Genomic DNA, 22934 nt, shown 5'->3' with positions numbered 1-22934 from the left:
GGGTGTGGTATATGACCAATATACCATGGCTAAGGGCAGTTCTTACGCACGATGCAAAGCAGAGTGCCTGGACACAGCCCTTAGCTGTGGTAAATTGACCATATATCACAAACCCCCGAAGTGCCTTATTGCTATTATAAACTGGTTATCAATGTAATTAGCAGTAAAAATAAATGTTTTGTCATACCTGTGGTATACAGTCTGTTATACCACGGCTGTCAGCCAATCAGCATTCAGGCCTCGAACCACCCAGTTTATAATAATGTTTACATACAGTTTTCCCACTTCATATATATATATATACTAGAATACAGTAATATACAGTGCCTTGCGAAAGTATTCGGCCCCCTTGAACTTTGCGACCTTTTGCCACATTTCAGGCTTCAAACATAAAGATATAAAACTGTATTTTTTTGTGAAGAATCAACAACAAGTGGGACACAATCATGAAGTGGAACGACATTTATTGGATATTTCAAACTTTTTTAACAAATCAAAAACTGAAAAATTGGGCGTGCAAAATTATTCAGCCCCCTTAAGTTAATACTTTGTAGCGCCACCTTTTGCTGCGATTACAGCTGTAAGTCGCTTGGGGTATGTCTCTATCAGTTTTGCACATCGAGAGACTGAAATGTTTTCCCATTCCTCCTTGCAAAACAGCTCGAGCTCAGTGAGGTTGGATGGAGAGCATTTGTGAACAGCAGTTTTCAGTTCTTTCCACAGATTCTCGATTGGATTCAGGTCTGGACTTTGACTTGGCCATTCTAACACCTGGATATGTTTATTTTTGAACCATTCCATTGTAGGTTTTGCTTTATGTTTTGGATCATTGTCTTGTTGGAAGACAAATCTCCGTCCCAGTCTCAGGTCTTTTGCAGACTCCATCAGGTTTTCTTCCAGAATGGTCCTGTATTTGGCTCCATCCATCTTCCCATCAATTTTAACCATCTTCCCTGTCCCTGCTGAAGAAAAGCAGGCCCAAACCATGATGCTGCCACCACCATGTTTGACAGTGGGGATGGTGTGTTCAGGGTGATGAGCTGTGTTGCTTTTACGCCAAACATAACGTTTTGCATTGTTGTCAAAAAGTTCCATTTTGGTTTCATCTGACCAGAGCACCTTCTTCCACATGTTTGGTGTGTCCCCCAGGTGGCTTGAGGCAAACTTTAAACGACACTTTTTATGGATATCTTTAAGAAATGGCTTTCTTCTTGCCACTCTTCCATAAAGGCCAGATTTGTGCAATATACGACTGACTGATTGTTGTCCTATGGACAGAGTCTCCCACCTCAGCTGTAGATCTCTGCAGTTTATCCAGAGTGATCATGGGCCTCTTGGCTGCATCTCTGATCAGTCTTCTCCTTGTATGAGCTGAAAGTTTAGAGGGACGGCCAGGTCTTGGTAGATTTGCAGTGGTCTGATACTCCTTCCATTTCAATATTATCGCTTGCACAGTGCTCCTTGGGATGTTTAAAGCTTGGGAAATCTTTTTGTATCCAAATCCGGCTTTAAACTTCTTCACAACAGTATCTCGGACCTGCCTGTTGTGTTCCTTGTTCTTCATGATGCTCTCTGCGCTTTTGACGGACCTCTGAGACTATCACAGTGCAGGTGCATTTATACGGAGACTTGATTACACACAGGTGGATTGTATTTATCATCATTAGTCATTTAGGTCAACATTGGATCATTCAGAGATCCTCACTGAACTTCTGGAGAGAGTTTGCTGCACTGAAAGTAAAGGGGCTGAATAATTTTGCACGCCCAATTTTTCAGTTTTTGATTTGTTAAAAAAGTTTGAAATATCCAATAAATGTCGTTCCACTTCATGATTGTGTCCCACTTGTTGTTGATTCTTCACAAAAAAATACAGTTTTATATCTTTATGTTTGAAGCCTGAAATGTGGCAAAAGGTCGCAAAGTTCAAGGGGGCCGAATACTTTCGCAAGGCACTATATATATATATATATATATATATATATATATTACTGTATTCTAGTCAAGGCTCATCCTATAAAACTACTGCTGTACACACCTTTTCTATTCATATACTGTCTATACATACCACCATATATATATATATATATTATATATATATATATATATATATTCCGGACTCTGATATTGCTCGTTCTGATATTTCTTCATGTCTTTCTTAGAATTTGGGGGATTTGTGTGTATTGTTGTCGTATTGCTAGATGTTGCTGCACTGTTGCACTGCACCTGCGATAACATCTGCATAACTGTGTACACGACCAATAAGATTTGAATTGATTTGACTCAGTTAGACATTTAAACAACAACAGGTGTGACAACCAAGTTCTTTCAGACATATCTGTCAGCGAGGAGAAGATCAGGCAGCTGTTCAAATGAGCTAAAGGAATAATTACTTTTGGATTGCCTCTTGGCTGTGTTTTTCTCTTGCACTTACTCTCTCCTGTTCAGGTGCTCAAGTATCTGGACTACGTCTTCACGGGAGTTTTCACATTTGAGATGGTGATTAAGGTAAGCGCTTGGATAGGCACGTGCCATTAAATTACATTTTTACTACATGACTGAACAAAAATAACATGTTTTCAGATCCTTTTTGGGCAGCTGTCTGAGATTTCCACAATATATTTGTCTAGAATTGATTTCTTTGTTTTTCATTCTGTTACTCCTTTGGTTGTATTGGCCTCATGCCACGTGCCGTGTTTATTGAAATGCATTACTAAATGAGAGCACTTTAATTGAATACATTGTAGGACTATAGGAGGTTGCTCCAACCTCAGTGTTCTGTAGCCGTCTAACCCTGCTCTCTGATTGGTCCAGATGGTTGACCTGGGCCTCCTGCTCCATCCTGGTTCTTACTTCAGAGATCTCTGGAACATTCTGGACTTCATTGTGGTCAGTGGCGCACTGGTGGCATTTGCATTTTCGTAAGTTGTATATATTCTTAGTAACGTTAATCTTTATAGGAAATAAAATAATTGTACAAGGCTAATTTGACAGAAGAACCTGATAAGCTGCACTTTCCAAGAAATACTTTTCTCTTTTGAATTTACATGCGCTGCAATTCATCTGTCATTTCCCATCGGTTAAGTTCCTCAGAATCAAATTCCTTGTATCACCACAATATAATATGTCCTCCTGAATGATGATGTCTGCTACCTCTTATTGCTGGAATATTGTATTCATTATGGGCTCAGTCTTTGGGACGGGTTTTTGGGCAAATTGTTGTGATTATTTGTAAGAATGAGAATATGTCAATTCAGGTGAAATACTGGGTTTAGTCCGGGAGAGAGAGTCTCCGTGGGTTTAGGGTAATTATCCTGTACATCTGGTAATGTTGCTGCTGCTGCTGCTGCTGCTGCCAGAACCTACCATTAGTTCCATAACAACACATTGGGAAAATAGGAATGCATAATGTCATGTTTATTTGCTTATAGTTGAGGTGTTTTGCAGTAAGGGTTGCGTTAAATTAACCTCCACAAAATGCTTTATTTCGTGTGTTTTTTGTGTGTGTGTGTGTGTGTGTGTGTGTGTGTGTGTGTGTGTGTGTGTGTGTGTGTTTTGTTATGTGCGCTGTTGACTCAAAGTTCCTTTTCTGTTTCCTTGTGGCTTGGATCTCTTGAAGGAGCTTCATGGGGTAATGCTTTCTCTCTCTCTCTCTCTCTCTCTCTCTCTCTCTCTCTCTCTCTCTCTCTCTCTCTCTTTCTCTCTCTCTCATCTTGCCTGTCTCTGTTTGTGTGAGCTAACAGGGTCTATGCTCAGTCCATAGGCCCGTTTTGTTCTGGGACACACTCATCTCTCTCTCTTCTCGTCATCTTTTCATAGTCCACTTGTCTTCTCTCATATTTATCTGCTTGACCACAGATCCTCTGTCCTGTTCCATGTTCCCCTCCGCTATAGGGGACAATGTCACCTCAGTGTGACTACATATTCACCAGGACCACACTAGACAAATACATGTGTTGCTGTGATAAGAAGAATCCAACTGCTCTATATCAGCTCATGTTTTGATTACAAATGGACCTACTCACCAAACACATTTCATTAAGTGGCAACTACTCATACAAGGTAGTAAGAAAGAACGCCACTTTAGAGCCGAGGAGCTCTTTACATCTCTGCATGGAATCTCAGAGTGTTTAAACTGTTATGGTGTCATCAAGGTATCTATATTGGTGACTGCTTAGTGACCATACGGTACCACCCTCCATCCCCACTTTGTTTGTCTACAGCACTGCCTCTAGTATCTATCACTCTCCCCTAGCCACTCTGACAGACAGCCAGGCGTGTTGATCGATGGACATTATTCTCCCTGCATGCCCCGGGCCTCATTCTGCCTGTCATGTCAATGTGATCCACCGACTCATTGTGAATGAACCGTACCGCCACCGTGATGTGTCATCGACACACTGTTTGTGCAGTGTTGCTTCCTTGAATCTCACAACCACGTGTCACCATTCCATCTCCCTTCAGACGTTCCACATCTGTCAGATGTCCTCTGTCTGTTGGAAACGTCTGCTAGTACACAGGAAACACACTCTTACCTGTGCCACCAAAACAAGTGGCAGAGTGTCTTTTTGGCAAACAAAACCTAAGTTTTAGGAACATTGCCTTGAAAAAATGAAAGCCATTTTGCAACCCAGTCATCCTCGAAGAACTGTCATTATGGCCGAGATTGTCATTTGGCGAGTTCCTTTTCTAGTCTAATCAGTTCCTCACACTTTCACAATAGCATTCAACTGTCTGTCACTGACAGACTAGTACAGTCAATGACAAACATCTCAATTTCATACATCATAGGCCTATTCCCATTCACCGTGTGGTAATTGTTTAGATTGTACCTGTCATATATTCTATGTGTGGGAAGACGCCATAATTGTGCTCTTTATCTTGTTTTTTCCCCTTTACTGTTTTCCCCCGTCAGACCGCCACAAGGTGTGCCCAGGTGGGGATCCCCCTCTCCCCTCTACCCCTCTTTCTTCTGCTTAGGCCAAGATCATATCACTAAACCTGTATGAGTAAAGGGTTTCCTTTACAGTCCAGGAGCCTTTGCCATGTCACTCTGATAGCTTTCAATAGAAACCTCTCTTTCTCTTTCTGGGTGTTCAAATCCAATTTGATTTGTCACATGTGCCGAATAGAACAGGTGTAGACCTTACAGTGAAACACGAACTTACAAGCTCCTAACCGACAGTTCAGTAAATAAAAAAAAGATGAATACAAATAAGAAATAAAAGTAGCAAGTAATTAAAGAGCACTCTCCAATCTTACTGTAAATGGATGCTCAAGTAAAACGTGTTCATAATTGATGATTGGGCCAAATCCCAGCATCAGCACTAACTATGCTGGTCATTCGAATCATTATGTACAGCAGACTCTTTGTGTTCATTTTCAAGCTTCTATGGACCAAGTCAAATACTCTGAGCTATTATAACACACATTTGTGTTTATTCTGTTAAACTAGGAGACGCACCAAGCATAGCCATGTCAGTGCCTATATTAAAACATAATACAGTCTTGTTCCACACTGACAGAGAGAGAACTACAGATGTAGGATCTTAATTTGATCACCCTGTTGCAGGAGAACCTTCCTTCCAGGAGAACATTTTAAACTTGTAGTGTATTTGAGGAATAAAAAGGTTTCTGAAGTTTGTAATTTCCCCTTTGAAATTTCAGACCTGATTTTCCCTAACGAAAATGTACCAACCGTTACAAAAAATGTCCATGAATTATAATCCACATAATAATTCACATTTCCTGTTGCTGCAGGGATTATTTTCCTGCTGTAGCAAAATGGGTCATATCAAGATCCTACATCTGTAGGACTACCTTTAGAGTAGTAGTAAAAATAGCCAGTGCTCAGACAGGACATGGTGGTTATTTTGGATGACCGTTTTGTTCTCCTTCCAGGGAGATGACATATGGGACACGCCAGCCACCTGTACCTGAGAATGATGTCCTCATTACACATTTAACCACTGTCTTGGCGTCTCATAGCTCTTTCACCGTCCAGCCCCTGTAGAAAACTCAAAGCGCTCGCAATGAAACTCCCAAGTCACATGTTTTTCTCCAAGCTGGTCAAGCGTCCTTTGAAAGCTATCAGAATGTCATGTGTGGTTTAACATGTGTGAGTGTTTTGTGATCTCAAACCACGGGCTCTACTTACTGCGAAAAAAAGCATGCTGGACTAATGCGTATCAGAGCATGAATGTTGCATGCTGTTGTGGTAGAGTAGAGCTGTAACGGAGGCTGTGGGAGGGAGGAACCTCAGCGTCATATCACATGTCCATGCTGTGTTGGGCATACCAGCCACGGTTACAACATGGCCAGAGTTACAACATCCCACTTGGATGGGAAGTGGTGTGTGTGTGTGTGTGTGTGTGTGTGTGTGTGTGTGTGTGTGTGTGTGTGTGTGTGTGTGTGTGTGTGTGTGTGTGTGTGTGTGTGTGTGTGTGTGTGTGTGTGTGTGTGTGTGTGTGTGTGTGTGTGTGTGTGTGTGTGTGTGTGTGTGTGTGTGTGTGTGTGTGTGATGGCAGCTGACAGCAGACAGAGGGGGGAGGCAGGGCAGAGTAGGGGAAAATGAAGGGTGCTGGCAGATTTGTTTCTCTCTGTTGCCATTTGCCTCCTCCTGGACTGTCTTGTTGGTGCCATGTTAATCATCTTCCCCAGATGCTGCGATCTTTACAAGTTCGTCTTTATCTCTCAGTTGAAAATGAGTGACTGCTATGTAGGATTTACTTTAACAACAGAGGCGTTCACCTTTTCAGAGAAATCTCTCTAGATTTGAGACAGAGATGTGAATGAGTGACATGGGTGCTGGAACATTTCACATTGTGATATAAATGTTGTTGACTGTACTGTATGTTGAATAGGTCTATTTCTATAGCATTTATTAATGTAGAAGTGTCACGTAGTATCTTTGACTGGTTATTTATGTGTTGCCGACTGTTTATTGGAGTCAGTCAAATCCACGATTCTCCAATGGGATGATTGACCTTAAATACATGACCATTTTGTGTACTGTACCACACATTGGTCAATTATTTTACATTTGATATAACATGCAGTATTTTGTATCACTTCGTTGTATTTGATTTGGAGATGCCTGTGTTGCGAGTCACTTGTATTGCTATTCTCACAGCTCCCCAAGGTGATGATTCAGCATGAGCTCTTCTGAGTCTGTAGGGAACATTAATATACACAGAGACTTACTGGGATTCTGCTCAGACTTCTTCACATGTTGGTTCAAAAGATGTTCTGTTTTTCCGCCCATTGTATCTGAGAAAGTCTATTACATCTCTTGTTCCTGTATTTCCCCGTGAGTCATAATACTCTACACTGACATCCTTTCATCTTTTCGTCTGTCAGTCTCACCATCTCAGCTTAACGAGCCGGATTTGTGTATGAAAACAGCATTGGTTCCTTTAAAAGAAACGTCACCGTTGATTTTTATTTTGCCACTGGTTATGGGTTCTTCTGCAGAAACCTGATGCACAGTCTGTAGTGCGAGCGTACTTGATTTATTTTTTGGGTGCTATTTGCATGGAGAAATATATGTTGAGATGTAACTCTCAGAGAAGGTGGATTGCTGTGGGATAACTACTCTGCATGCTATACATCCACAAACTGTCCATTTCGCTCATGTAATCCAGGATTACATGCTACGGTACACCTGTCTGAATGGTCTGGAGAGGCATGAGCCTACAGTGAGATTACTAATCCATTCTCAGTTGGGGCTGGGTGGTTGGTTGTCACAAACAATTATCTGTACCAAGGGTATCTACAGCTTTGACAAAAAAATGTTTACCTCAATTATTATTCTGTTGTATTTTTCAAACACAAATCATTTTGGAAGTATTATTAGAAATGCAATGTCTTTAGTAGTGGGAGATGGTAATGTAAATAACAAACGTTCTCCTAACCCCATTTCCTTAGATTGTAAGAACATTTCCATTCACGTTGGGTAAAGACCGTCAGAGAGCATTCTTCAAATGCTTTCTGTTTCTTAGTCTAAACCTTTCCATTCATGAAACTTGTAGAAGCAACAGTGATTCATCAACAAGCTTTTGACTTTTCTCACGAGTGGTTTGCCTCTTTTTTAATGCAATTGTTTTAATGCAATTGTTGTTCTTAGCCGTTTCTGAATACAAGGTTTGCTGTCTAACTTAGTGTTTTTCTTGTGCAGAGGGTCCAAAGGAAAGGACATCAGCACCATCAAGTCCCTCAGAGTTCTGCGAGTCTTACGGCCCCTCAAGACCATCAAACGCCTACCCAAGCTGAAGGTACGGAAGAGGACTTTATCTGACCTGTACACTGCACGTGTATTCACTGGTGTTGACTTATTGATGAGTGTTGTCAGGACACAGAGTCATCAGCGTGTACTGTATCTAACCCAGCCCCATGTTTCTCTGTGTGTGTGCGTGTGTGCGTGTGTTTGTGCGTGTGTGTGCGTGTGTTTGTGCGTGTGTGTGCGTGTGTGTGTGTGCGTGTGTGTGTGCGCGCGTGTGTGCGCATGTGCGTGCGTGTGTGCATGTGTTTGTGCGTGTGTGTGCGTGTGTGTTTGTGCGTGTGTGTGCGTGCGTGTTTGTGCGTGTGTGTGCGTGCGTGTGTGTGCGCGCGTGTGTGTGCGTGTGTGTGTGCGCGCGCGTGCGCGTGTGTGTGTGTGTGTGTGTGTGTCCTCTCTCAGGCTGTGTTTGACTGTGTGGTAAACTCCCTGAAGAACGTGTTCAACATCCTCATAGTCTACATGCTCTTCATGTTCATCTTCGCTGTCATCGCCGTGCAGCTGTTCAAGGGCAAGTTCTTCTACTGCACCGATGAGTCCAAGAGCCTGGAGAAAGACTGCAGGTAGGTTTACAGTACTGAGCAAGCCTGGCACAAGAAGAAAGGGCATTTTGAAATTAACAGGAGAAGACAGATGAGCAAAGTTGGCACCAAGGCACTGGGCCTAACATTGATATAGCAAACCATGGAATAACGGTAACAGCTCTAGAAATGGCGGCCCCTCCAGGGCAGCTGTGGTGGTACGGCCCAGGGGCTCTATTTTTGACTGGAGTTAAGGAGGCAAACGCACCGTCGTTTCCAATTTCGTTATGTAAAAACTGCCGCATTTGCCAGTTAGTCAGGTTTGACAATTTACCTGTCTAACCATCAGCTGGCTTGCACTGAGGTGGGAGGGTTGGAAATATTGGAGGTGTGTTCTTGAAAATGTGCGCCAATATGGCAATTTCAGTGAGCACAACTAGGACTATTTAAGACCGACCAAAAGCTGGTCTTCGGGGTAACTCACTTGGTTATGATTTTGTCAACGGTGGCGCACACAGTTGCTTTATTTATGTACATCACAAATGTTTTGTTAAAATATCACAAGCAGCAAAACAGTCAACAGACATTCCGCTTTTTTTATGTATATTGGACATTATTTTTGTCCAACTTCTGTGAAACGTTTGGACTCATTATGTGTGATGCCCATTTCATGAAAGGTGTCAGTGACTTGTAGGAAGCCCGTTTAGGAACGTCAAGTTATTTAAAAAGACTGATTATTGTTTTTCATTGATCATTTCATTGATCATTTCATTGATCAAAAATACTTCCACTTATCTCTGTTGGATCTAACTGTCTTATCGCGGGATTTGTGATCGCTGTCCGTGGTGCTGAATCTACTTGTAGGCTGTATTTGCCTGTTTGTTTGTTTACCTTTCATGTGGCAAAGTGATTATTGGCCATATCAACACAGATGGTAGGTTGATTACAGTTGTTGATTACAGTACCAGTCAAAAGTTTGGACACACCTAATCATTCAAGGGTTTTTCTTTCCTTCTACGATTTTCTACATTGTAGAATAATAGTGAAGACATCAAAACTATTAAATAACACATATGGAATCATGTAGTAACCAAAACAAAAAATATATATATTTGTGATTCTTCAAAGTTGCCACCCTTTGCCTTGATGACAGCTTTGCACAGTTCTTTGCAGGCCAGTCGTCCGCCAAACTCAGATTTGTCCATCAGACTGCCAGATTGTGAAGCGTGATCATCAATCTAAAGAACGCGTTTCCACTGCTCCAGAGTGCAATGGCGGCAAGCTTTACACCACTCCAGCCAACGCTTGGCATTGCGCATGGTGATCTTAGGCTTGTGTGCGGCTGCTCGGCCATGGAAACCCATTTCATGAAGCTCCCGACAAACAGTTATTGTGCTGACATTGCTTCCAGAGGCAGCTTGGAACTCGGTAGTGAGTGTTGCAACCGAGGACAGATGATTTTTACGCGCTACGCTTGTGTGGCCTACTACTTTGCAGCTGAGCCGTTGTTGCTCCTAGGCGTATCCACTTCACAATAACAGCACTTACAGTTGACCGGGACAGCTCTAGCAGGGCAGAAATGTGACGAACTGACTTGTTGGAAAGGTGGCATCCTATGACGGTGAGTCACTGAGCTATTTAGTAAGGCCATTCTACGGCCAATGTTTGTCTATGGAGATTGCATGGCTGTGTGCTCAATTTTATACACCTGTCAACAACGGGTGTGGCTGAAATAACCGTATCCACTAATTTGAAGGGGTGTCCACATACTGCTGTATATATGCTGTATCTTCCCCCATAGAGAGAAGAACAGCCCAGTGCTGCGTTGAAGACAATTGCATTAATTATGTGTTTTTGTTTGGGTATCTTATTGATTTGTCACATGGACAGTGTCTTGTCAACCTAATCAAAGCGGTATCTGAATATTCATATTCCTGTATGTGTTTGTGTGCAGTAAGTTGTTCTCTCTCTCTCTCTCTCTCTCTCTCTCTCTCTCTCTCTCTCTCTCTCTATCTCTCTCTCTCTCTCTCTCTCTCTCTCTCTCTACCCCTCCCCCCTAAACAGAGGTAATTTCCTGGACTATGATAAAGATGAGGTGGCCGCCCAGCCTCGGGTGTGGAAGAAGTATGAGTTCCACTATGACAACGTGCTTTGGGCCTTCCTCACTCTCTTCACTGTGTCCACCGGAGAGGGCTGGCCTGAGTAAGTCCACTTTCCAGGCTCCTTTTCAGTAGCTCTATAGAGTTGAAGTCTTTGGTGGGAATATGTTCTGAGAATATGCTGTGGCTCTTTGACAGACAGACAGACAGACAGACAGACAGACAGACAGACAGACAGACGGAACAGTAGAGAGTGAACAGCCCTGGGGATATGTTCTGAGAATGTGCTTTGGCCTGCAGACAGACATACAGACAGTATAACAGTATACCAGTAGGATGTGAACAGGCCTGGGGTTATGTTCTGAGAATGTGCTGTGGCCTGATGCCTCTCAGACAGACAGGAAGTAGAATGGGTAAACATGACATGGGATATGTGCTGTGGTCTGGTGTCTCTCAGACATACAGAAAGACAGTCAGACACAGACAGACAGTAGAACAATAGGGTTTTTCTATAAACTAGGCTACCAGCGAGAATTTCCTACACTGGACAACTTGTTAGAGCTGTTGATAAGTAATTGATATCTGTCAATTTAGTTAATGTCATGATATTATTAAGACATAAGATACAGTTGAAGTCGGAAGTTTACATACACTTAGGTTGGAGTCATTAAAACTTGTTTTTCAATCAAATGACCTTGTGAGGATGCTGGAGGAAGCAGGTACAAAGTATCTATATCCACAGTAAAACGAGTCCTATATCAACATAACCTGAAAGGCCGCTCAGCAAGGAAGAAGCCACTGCTCCAAAACCGCCATAAAAAAGCCAGACTATGGTTTGCAACTGCACATGGGGACAAAGATTGTACTTTTTGGAGAAATATCCTCTGGTCTGATGAAACAAAAATAGAACTGTTTGGCTATAATGGCCATCATTATGTTTGGAGGAAAAAGGGAGGCTTGCAACCGGAAGAACACCATCCCAACCGTGATGCACGGGGGATGCACGGGGGTGGCAGCATCATGTTGTGGGGGTGCTTTGCTGCAGGAGGGACTGGTGCACTTCACAAAATAGATGGCCTACAAACCTGACTCAATTACACAAGCTCTGTCAGGAGGAATGGGCCAAAATTCACCCAACTTATTGTGGGAAGCTTGTGGAAGGTTACCCAAAATGTTTGACTCAAGTTAAACAATTTAAAGCAATACTTCCAAATACTAATTGAGTGTATGTAAACTTCTGACCCACTGGGAATGTGATGAAATAAATAAAAGCTTAAATAAATAATTATCTCTACTATTATTCTGACATTTCACATTCTTAAAATAAAGTGGTGATCCTAACTGACCTAAGACAGGGACTTTTTACTCTGATTTAATGTCAGGAATTGTGCTAAACTGAGTTTAAATGTATTTGGCTGAGGTGTATGTAAACTTCCGACTTCAACTGTACAGAATATTCAATCAAATTCAGGAGTTGATTAAAACCTATGTTTAACTCTTTATCATGATTATTGTCTTTACGGATTTGTCCAAAGTCATGTGACATAAAACATCACTTTTCTTAACTACATAACATTTCCTGTCTCCTTATGTTATGGGGTGAAAACAGCTTTCATGGGCACAGAAAACCAAAATAATGTATGCATTGCAAAATCAAATGCTTCTAACCGAAAGAGTCCCCTTACCTTGATACGTGAAACTGAAATCATTTTCAATAATTATGCATCATACTTGTTGGATGCCATTTGGTGTCCAGCTGATTAGTTACGACGTAATATTTTTTATATTCTCCCACATCATCATCTGATCAAGGAAGGAATTTTCCGAATAACAGGGAAGTGACGAACAGCTGTTGTGATAGTGCATGCGATGCAACAACAGCCCAAGTGCTGGGAAAAAAAGGTGATCGCAAAGGAATGTCCAGAATATTCTGGTGTCTCATTCGTTTTGCCGGTGAAAACCGCTTTGCCTGGACCCACATTGGATCTAATGTCCCTAGCGAATTGATGGTGATCATCTGTTGTTGCCCATTTGATTTACAGCAGTGTCTCGTTAGATCTAACAGAGAAAGCATCAAGGTATTGACTTCATATTTTCACGTGTTTTTGTGCCTCGGATTGGACACAGAGTCTACTACACAATATTATTCTGGATACAATGACATCAAATTATACAGCCTGGTGGGCTTATTCACAACATGATCTGTTAATGAAATAACATGACAAATACATGTTGTTTTCCTTGTTACACCTGCAATTTGAAACAATACAAGGGGCTTGAAGTAGCCCTACTTGAACTTGGAGCTCAGAAATTCAAGTACTGGAATAGGCATCCCTTGACAATCTGACGTCTTTGTTGGGGTAAAACCCAGTGCAAGTTATGAGGACATCATCTAATGCTGTCTTCAACTTGACTTTCCATACAAATCCTTCCATTATAAAAGGAACCTGTTTTTTTGGTCACTTTCTCATTAGAAAAACAGCGATGGTGAGATTCAAATGGTGAGATTAACGCTGCCGCTGTTCATGGCTTTATTATGTGTGCCTGCGTCGGCCACAAAGGCTAGGAGAAAAATCACCATGCATGCATCCAATTTCTTTAGTCAGGCAAGTCCACATTATTCTCACATATTTTAGAATGTAATAATAAGTTGAATATCAATGCATTGGCAAGGCCAAAGAAAGGCATTATTCTTCAAGTGGTAATGGCCTACACTTTTTTTCATGCTTTTTTGGGGGGTGTTCTATGTTAGGCCCTATATGTTCTTTATAATTATAAAATTGTGGTCCTTGAAAATTACAATGAAGTGTTTGAAAAAGTCCCTGAGAGTCCTTGAATTTCATTTGCCAATGTCTGTATGACCCCTGCTTAAAGGATGCATAGTCCTGGGCCTATGATGTTGAATAGGTGGAGTTATGGGCCAATTTGCATACATTCACTTTTATTCCTCTAACTGCATGAAAACCCTTTTTATTTCTGTTTCAAACCATTTTAAAACATTTATCCCAATGTCACACATTGGCCCCATTAATTATAGAAAGACCCAGTACTAGAACATTAGAGGGTGAACAAGCCTGCCCTGGGGATATGTTCTGAGAATGTGCTGTGCTAGTCTCTGTAATTGTCTTTAATATCGTATTCAAGCAAAGTGCGCAGGCTTGTCGGGTCAGCACACCAGAGAGGGTTGTCTGTGCAATTTCCGGCATGTTCATAATTCTCCTTCTTATTCCGGATCCTCTGTCCTCCTCAATGAAATCATTGAATTAGCTATGTTATTAAATAATCCAGTGATGCATGATATGTAAAAATGATGGACTGGTGAGTCATTTAGGTCAGGGTAGAAGTCCATTAAATAAGACTCAGTCCTCATAACCTGGAGGGCTAAGTGGCTAGGCTCTCTCTCTCAGTTGGGCTATTACTGCAAGGAATATTTTAGCGCGGCTGATGAAAATGGACCTTTCTATCATCAACATTAAACATTAATCACATGCCTATTACATTTTAACAGAAGCTTTTAATTGACTATGTCCCTAATTTTAGACGTAGAACTTGAAATGGTGTCCTCGTTTCCAGTTAGGTCTTAGTCATATTGTAGTTGCTGTAGGAAACTTGTTGTAGTAGTTTAACTACATTTGGCTGTTGTGGTGAGTGGTTCCATATACTGACAGCATGGTTCCTGTGTTCCTCTCCAGTGTTCTGAAGCACTCTGTGGACGCTACCTTTGAGGACCAGGGTCCCAGTCCAGGCTACCGTATAGAGATCTCCATCTTCTACGTGGTCTACTTTGTGGTCTTCCCCTTCTTCTTCGTCAATATCTTTGTGGCCTTGATCATCATTACCTTCCAGGAGCAGGGAGACAAGGCCATGTCAGAGTGCAGCCTGGAGAAAAACGAGGTACAGTACACTCTTCAAAAAAAAAGGTGCTATCTAGAACCAAAAAGGGTTCTTCTTCTGTCCCCATAGGAGAACCATTTGAAGAACCCCTTTTTTGTTCAAGGTAGAACCCTTTTGTAGAGTCCTTTCCACACAGGGTTCTACATGGAACCAAAAAGGGTTCTACCCAGAACCAAAAATGGTTCTCCTATGGGGACAGCCTTTTGGAACCCTTTTTTCTAAGAGTTTACGGAACAGGAAGTAAGGGAAAGGAATAACAATTAATATTTCTTCAATGGTCCCGCTCTCCATTTGTGAGTTGTTGGTCATCAGCTCACTATGCTCACTATACTCTGTAGATGTTGCCAATCATACTGCCAAACCCTTTCATTAGGCAGAGTACAGGCAGGAACAGTCTCTCTCACTGCTGTTGTTGTTGATGCTGTGTTCAGTTGTGCATGTTGAGGCAGTGAGGCTGCAGTGGAGCCTACAGTACAGTCTCCCAGCTGAGGGCCAGTGTGACAGGTCCACAGGTCCACGATTGATTCTGGAGCCCCATCTGTGGTTCCACAGGCGGACACAAAGCCAGCGAGCCGTCCCCGTCCCCCCTACCTCATGTCTACCGGGACCCCATTAGGCAACCATAGTAGATATATCTCCGTCAGTTCCTATTCTAAACTAAAACAACATATGTTTCCCTGTGTCTGTTTGTATGCTATCCTAACACGACTCAACTGTGCACAGATAGATAAACACTGAATATACAAAACATTAAGAACACCTGCTCTTTCCATGACACAGACTGACAAGGTGAATCCAGGTGAAAGTTATGATCCCTTATTGATGTCACTTGTTAGATCCACTTCAATCAGTGTAGATGAAGGGGAGGAGACAGGTTAAAGAAGGATTTGTAAGCCTTGAAACAGTTTAGACATGGATAGTGAATGTGTGCCATTTGGAGGGTGACTGGGCAAGACAAAAGATTTAAGTGCCTTTGAATGGGGTATGGTAGTAGGTGCCAGGCTCACCCGTTTGTGTCAAGAACTGCAACACTGCTGGGTTTTTAATGCTCAACAGTTTCCCGTGTGCATCAAGAATGGTCCACCACCCAAAGGACATCCAGCCAACTTGACACAACTGTGTGAAGCATTGTAGTCAACATGGGCCAGCATCCCTGTGGAATACTTTCATTACACAGTCCATGCCCCAACAAATTGAGGCTGTTCTGAGGGCAAAAGGGGAGTGGGGGGACTCAATATTAGGAAGGTGTTCCTAGTGTTTGGTGTACTCAGTGTATGTCCCCTCTGTCTGTGTCTGTCAGTATGCTGAACTAACTTGACTCTCCTAACTGGAACCAGAACATAGCCAGGAGGAGCCAGCTTCTGAAAAGCTTTTCCCCTTTAGTTGATGATACAGATGCAATAGTCCTAATGAAGGCAATGCTTGAAAGAGTAACGGATTGACGACTGATGATGGTGCTGATGACCATGATGATGATAATGAGGAAATGGGTGGCGATTATGAAAGAGAACATTGGATGTAAGCGTTCATTTCCATCTCGTTCTTTTCAGAGAGCCTGCATTGACTTTGCCATCAACGCCAAGCAAATGACGCGTTACATGCCAGAGAACGTGCAGTCCTTCCAGTACCGGATGTGGAAGTTTGTGGTGTCACCTCCGTTTGAGTACTCCATTATGATCATGATCGCCCTGAACACCGTGGTGCTCATGATGAAGGTTAGTATAGTCTGGCTCATTCACCAGAAAATATAGTAGGATCGTTCAATTAAATTGAAATGGTTTTATTGGAATGGGAAACATATGTTTACATTGCCAAACCAAGTGAAATAGATAGTAAACAAAAGTTAAATAAACAATAAAAATGAACAATAAATCTTACACTCACAAAAGTTTCAAAGGAATAGAGACATTTCAAATGTAATTGTATGTTGTATTGTATGTATGGTGTTATATCGATGTGCAAATAGTTAAAGAAAAAAATGGGAAATAAATAAACATAAATATGGGTTGTATTTACAATGGTGTTTTTTTATTATTAGCATTTTTTGAACCCCCTTTTTCCCCCAATTTCGTGATTACGATCTTGTCTCATCACTACAACTTCCCAACGGGCGAGTTGGGGAGTTGCAGTGTCCTCCAAATGTTGATGTTGCTGTGTCCTCCGAAACACGCTTCTTAACACCCACTCGCTTAACCTGGAATCCAGCTGCACCAATGTGTCGGAGGAAACACTGTTCAACTGACGACCGTGGTCAGCCTGCAGGTGCCCGGCCCGCCACAAGGAGCCACTAGAGCGCGATGAGCCAAGTAAAGCCCCCCCTAACCCGGACGACACTGGACCAATTGTGCGCCGCCCTATGGGACTCCCGGTCACGGCCAGTTGTGACCGAGATCGAACCCAGGCTGTAGTGATGCCGCAACACTGCGATGCAGTGCCTTAGACTACTGCGCCACTCGAGAGGCCTTTACAATGGTGTTTGTTCTTCACTGGTTTCTCCTTTCTGCACCAGTTCCATGGAGCTCCAGACTTCTACGAGGCCATGTTGAAGCACTTCAACATCGTCTTCACTGCCCTCTTCTCTCTGGAATGCATTCTGAAGATCATTGCCTTCGGTCCGCTGGTGGGTTTATCATCCTTCCTGTTTAGCTGCATGCTATCAATATGGCAAAAGTGATCAATGATTTGATACTTATTGAATTCATGCACTGCATGCCTTGAGTCTGTGAGTGATATTCAATCCCTCTTGTTCCAGAATTACCTGAAGGATGCCTGGAACGTGTTTGACTTTGTGACAGTGCTGGGAAGTATAACTGACATTGTGGTCACAGAAATCAATGTAAGTTAAGAGTCCAGCGCAGCACAAACCGTGTTTCTTCCACTCTCCTCTATATACATTACACTACTTGCTAATGAGGCAGAATTGTATGATTGACGTGCAGAGACCTACAATGTGGGCCTGCCCTGTACACAGGCTAAATAGCTATCTCAGCAAAGATGTCTTGGCTCTAGTCCAGGACTGATAGCAGAGACAAAGAGGGGGAGAGAGAAAGTTTGTGAACAGAGCTGCATGTTAACACTATTGATTCATCACTGATGTCTGATATGGGATCTGATAACGTGAGGCAATTCAGAGTTTCAGCTGAGTGCAACAGCCAGGGTTACAACATGGCCAGAGTTACAACATCCCACTTGGATGGGAAGTGGGGTGTGTGTGTGTGTGTGTGTGTGTGTGTGTGTGTGTGTGTGATTATTGTCATCTGAGCACTATGTGAATCACTCAACATGTTTCTCTCACGTCCTGTAGTAGTTGTTTATTGATGTTCTATACTCATATTGATACAGTTTCCAACAGTATCTGTCCAGATGTCTGTATCATTGTCCAATGCATTGACTGATTTAAGTGTGTGTTCTGAGCTTTTACCGGCTTTCTGTATGTCATTACTGTTTCTATTTTTCTTACTTTTCCTTGTTCCTCCCTGTCCCTGTCCCTCTCCCTTTCCCTGTCCCTCTCTCTGCATTGTCCTCTTGTTTAATGTATTCACTGATGTGCCCACATTCTGCTACGGTTAAACAACTGCTCTTATAGACAACGGTGAGTGACTACACTTCCTGTCTCATTGCTCTTTCTCATTCCCTTCTTTACACAAGCTACAGCACTGTGTGAACTGGCCTGTATGTATTTATTGTTTGGCCTCCTTTAGCAAGCTGAACCAGGACCAGCCAAATACAATCATGTCGTTTTGTCTGCATCATCGTCATATGTAGTCATATTTTGATTGTCTTCTGTGAAAAGGGTGTAATGTTGACTGTGTTCTTGTCTCTGGTCCTGCAGGACCGGCTGTTGAATCTGAGTTTTCTGAGGCTGTTCAGAGCAGCTCGTCTCATCAAGCTGCTGAGGCAGGGATACACCATCCGTATCCTGCTGTGGACCTTCGTCCAGTCCTTCAAGGTAACACACACACACACACACACACACACACACACACACACACACACACACACACACACACACACACACACACACACACACACACAGTACACTGTATACATTACTTGCATTTAGAGCACTTTGCTGAACAGTGTTCTTGTCCTTCCAGGCCCTGCCCTATGTTTGCCTTCTGATAGCGATGCTGTTCTTCATCTATGCCATCATTGGTATGCAGGTGAGTGCTGCTTCCATTCTTTCCAAATATGAACATTTCCTTCCTGGACTCCCTTGAAAATGTTCCCTCAAAATAATTGGTTTATACACCCCTACGGACTAAAATGGTGTGAAATTTAGTTTTTTATTGAATAAGAAAATATTTATGCAGTGTAAGGCAGAAACTGGCATGATCTGTGGGTATAATTGACCCCTTACTATACCAGGTGTTTGGAAACATTGAGCTCAACGAGGACACAGCCATCACTCACCACAACAACTTCCGCACTTTTCTTCAGGCCCTCATGCTGCTGTTCAGGTAAATACACATTTTCCTTAGTCACTCCTTCCTCTGCTTTACAGAGCACCAACATTATTACAATTGCCCTCTCCCTCTCCCTTCCCCTACCTCTCCTGTAACTCTGTAAGCCAGGGGTTGTATGTAGCTAGCAACATCTTACGTCGCCCGAGTTGTACACTGTGGCCATCTTCCACAATAACTTTGTTAGAGGTGTTCATTGTAATCTCAAAAGGTATTTATGTCCGTCTGTCCACCCTTGTTTTCCAGGAGTGCCACAGGGGAGGCGTGGCATGAGATCATGCTGTCGTGTTTGAGTCACAGAGCCTGTGATGAGAGGTCAGGCAACCTGGGGAAGGAGTGTGGCAGTGACTTCGCCTACTTCTACTTTGTCTCCTTCATCTTCCTCTGCTCTTTCCTGGTTAGTACTGATGTCATCCAACATACACTGTAATTGTATTGATGTTCGGCTGATGTGCAGTAATAAGGGATGTTAACATTAGACAATGATCTGAATAAGATGGCGCTGAAGAGGATGGCTGACATTTTACATGCTCCCTTTTTAACTTATTTTTTCAACTTATTTTGTACATAATGTTGCTGCTACCGTCTCTTATGACCAAAAATAACTTCTGGACATCAGCGATTATTCACTTCGAACTGGAAGAAGCTTTTTCCTTTAACGTGTCCGACGGGAAGGATATACTGCTTTCCCCGGAACGGGCCCAAATCCCTGTAATTTGCGTGAAGAAAAGACGGAGGAAAAGGGGGTGAAGGTAGGGCCTTCTGAGAATCCGTAGGCGAGCGAGTCAACTCCCACTGCCATTCGTTCTACTGGCTAACGTGCAATCATTGTAAAATAAAATTGATGACGTACGACTAAGATTATGCTACCAACGGGACATTAAAAACTGTAATATCTTATGTTTCACCAAGTCGTGGCTGAACGACGACACGGATAATATAGAGCTGGCGGGATTTTCCATGCACCGGTAGAACAGAAAAGCTGGTAAGACGAGTGGTGGGGGGGTGTCAATAACAGGTGGTGCGCAATGTCTAATATTAAAGAAGTCTCGAGATATTGCTCGCCTGAGGTAGAGTACCTTATGATAAGCTGTAGACCACACTATCTACTAAGAGTGTTCTCATCTATATTATTCTTAGCCATCTATTTACCACCACAGACCGATGCTGGCACTAAGACCGCACTCAACCAACTCTATAAGGCCATAAGCAAACAAGAAAATGCTCATCCAGAAGCGATGCTCCTAGTGGCCGGGAACTTTAATGCAGGCAAACTCAAATCAGTTTTACCACATTTATACCAGCATGTGCAACCACAGGAGAAAAAAAACTATAGACCACCTTTACTCCACACACAGAGATTCATTACAAAGCTCTCCCCCACCCTACATTTGGCAAATCTGACCATAATTCTATCCTTCTGATTCCTGCTTACGAGCAAAAAATAAAGCAGGAAGTACCAGTGACTCGCTCAATACAGAAGTGGTCAGATGACACGAATGCTACGCTACAAGACTGTTTTGCTAGCACAGACTGGAATATGTTCCAGGATTCATCCAATGGCATTGAGGAATACACCAGCTCAGTCATCGGCTTCATCAACAAGTGCATCGACGACGTCGTCCCAACAGTGACTGTACGTACATATTCCAACCAGAAGCCATGGATTACAGGCAACATCTGCATTGAGCTAAAGGTTAGAGCTGCCGCTTTCAAGAAGCAGGACACTAATCCGGACGCTCTTCGGATGTGGCAGGGCTTGAAAAATATTACGGACTACAAAGGGAAACCCAGACGTGAGCTGCCTGTTGAAGCGAGCCTACCAGACGATATAAATGCCTTTTTATGCTCGCTTCGAGGCAAGCAACACTGAAGCATGCACGAGAGCACCAGCTGTTCTGGATGACTGTGATAATGCTCTTGGTAGCCAATGTGATCAGGACCTTTAAACAGGTCAACATTCACAAAGCTGCAGGGCCAGACGGAAAACCAGGGCGTGTACTCAAAGCATGCACGGACCAACTGGCAAGTGTCTTCACTGACATTTTCAACCTCTCCCTGACCAAGTCTGTAATACCAACATGCTTCAAGCAGACCACCATAGTCCCTGTGCCCAAGGAAGCAAAGGCAACCTGCCTAAATGATTACCGCCCCATAGCACTCACATCGGTAACCATGAAGTGCTTTGAAAGGCTGGTCGTGGCTCACATCAACAGCATCCTCCTGGATACCCTAGACCAGGCCTGGGCAACTCCAGTCCTGGGGGCCTGATTGGTGTCACACTTTTGCCCCAGCTAACACACCTGACTCCAATAATCAACTAATCATGATCTTCAGTTAAAAATGCAGCTAGTTTAAATCAGGTGTGTTTGCAAGGGATGGGTGAAAAGTGTGACACCAATCAGGCCCCCGAGGACTGAAATTGCCCAGGCCTGCTTTAGACCCACTTTATTTGCATACCGCCCGAACAGATCCACAGATGACGAAATCTCAACAGCACTCCACAGTGCCCTTTCCCACCTTGACAAAAGGAACACCTATGTGAGAATGCTGTTCATTGACTACTGCTCAGCGTTCAACACCATAGTGCCCACGAAGCTCATCACTAAGCTAAGGACCCTGGGACTAAACACCTCCCTCTGCAACTGGTTCCTGGACTTCCTGATGGGCCACCCCCTAGGTGGTAAGGGTAGGCACAACACTTCTGCCACGCTGATCCTCAACACAGGGGCCCCTTAGGGGTGTGTACTTTGTCCCCTCCTGTACTCCCTGTTCACCCATGACTGCGTGGCCAAGCATGACTCCAACACCATCATTAAGTTTACCGACGACACAACAGTGGTAGGCCTGATCACCGACAACGATGAGACAGCATATAGGGAGGAGGTCAGAGAACTTGCAGTGTGGTGCCAGGACAACAACCTCTCACTCAATGTGAGCAAGACTAAGGAGATGATCGTGGCCGAACAGGCCCACATTAACATTGAGGGGCTGTAGTTGAGCGGGTCAAGAGTTTCACGTTCCTTGGTGTCCACATCACCAACTAACTATCATGGTCCAAACACACCAAGACAGTCGTGAAGAGGGCGAGACTGAAAAGGAGACTGAAAAGATTTGGCATGGGTCCCCAGATCCTCAAAAAGTTCTACAGTTGCACCATCGAGAGCATCTTGACCGGTTGCATCACCACCTGGTATGGCAACTGCTCGGCATCTGACCATAAGGCGCTACATAGGGTAGTGCGTACGGTCCAGTACATCACTGGGGCCAAGCTTCCTGACATCCAGGACCTATATAATAGACGGTGTCAGAGGACAGCCCATAAAATTGTCAGAGACTCCAGTCACACAAGTCATGGACTGTTTTCTCTGCTACCGCACGGCAAGCGCTACTGGAGCGCCAAGTCTAGGACCAAATGCATAGTCACTTTGTCCCTATCTACATGTACAAATTACCTCAACTAACCTGTACCCCCGCACACAGACCCCCTGTATATAGCCACGTTTTTGTTATTTTATTGTGTTACTTTTTATAATTTTTTACTTTAGTTTATTTGGTAAATATTTTTTTAACTCTTCTTGAACTGCACTGTTGGTTAAGGGCTCGTAAGTAAGCATTTCACGGGAAGGTCTACACTTATATTCGGTGCATGTGACAAATAAAGTTGGATTTGATTTGAAACGTA

At 43.1% G+C, this 22934-nt stretch overlaps 1 protein-coding gene across 2 annotated transcripts in view; it reads left to right on the top strand.

The window, feature by feature from the left end:
• LOC118936269 (voltage-dependent N-type calcium channel subunit alpha-1B) overlaps positions 1 to 22934 on the top strand; it is a 146754-nt gene that overhangs the window by 105549 nt on the left and 18271 nt on the right. The window contains exons 25-37 of one of the 2 annotated variants that reach the window (XM_090190400.1): positions 2446 to 2505; positions 2812 to 2918; positions 8174 to 8270; positions 8675 to 8835; positions 10858 to 10995; positions 14585 to 14786; positions 16337 to 16501; positions 17296 to 17406; positions 17539 to 17622; positions 18619 to 18735; positions 18884 to 18949; positions 19155 to 19246; positions 19496 to 19646. In XM_090190400.1, the coding sequence (XP_090046526.1) occupies positions 2446 to 2505; positions 2812 to 2918; positions 8174 to 8270; positions 8675 to 8835; positions 10858 to 10995; positions 14585 to 14786; positions 16337 to 16501; positions 17296 to 17406; positions 17539 to 17622; positions 18619 to 18735; positions 18884 to 18949; positions 19155 to 19246; positions 19496 to 19646 (1551 nt within the window). Of the gene's footprint in view, positions 1 to 2407; positions 2506 to 2811; positions 2919 to 8173; positions 8271 to 8674; positions 8836 to 10857; positions 10996 to 14584; positions 14787 to 16336; positions 16502 to 17295; positions 17407 to 17538; positions 17623 to 18618; positions 18736 to 18883; positions 18950 to 19154; positions 19247 to 19495; positions 19647 to 22934 lie in introns of those variants that run through there. The other variant, XM_090190399.1, reaches the window with a different exon arrangement.

Source organism: Oncorhynchus mykiss, chromosome 11 (assembly GCF_057628025.1).
Source record: "Oncorhynchus mykiss isolate SJ-2025 chromosome 11, ASM5762802v1, whole genome shotgun sequence".
Taxonomy (NCBI): Eukaryota; Metazoa; Chordata; class Actinopteri; order Salmoniformes; family Salmonidae; genus Oncorhynchus; species Oncorhynchus mykiss.
Note: the sequence above shows the minus strand (reverse complement) of the source record. Positions and strands in the feature narration are given on the sequence as shown.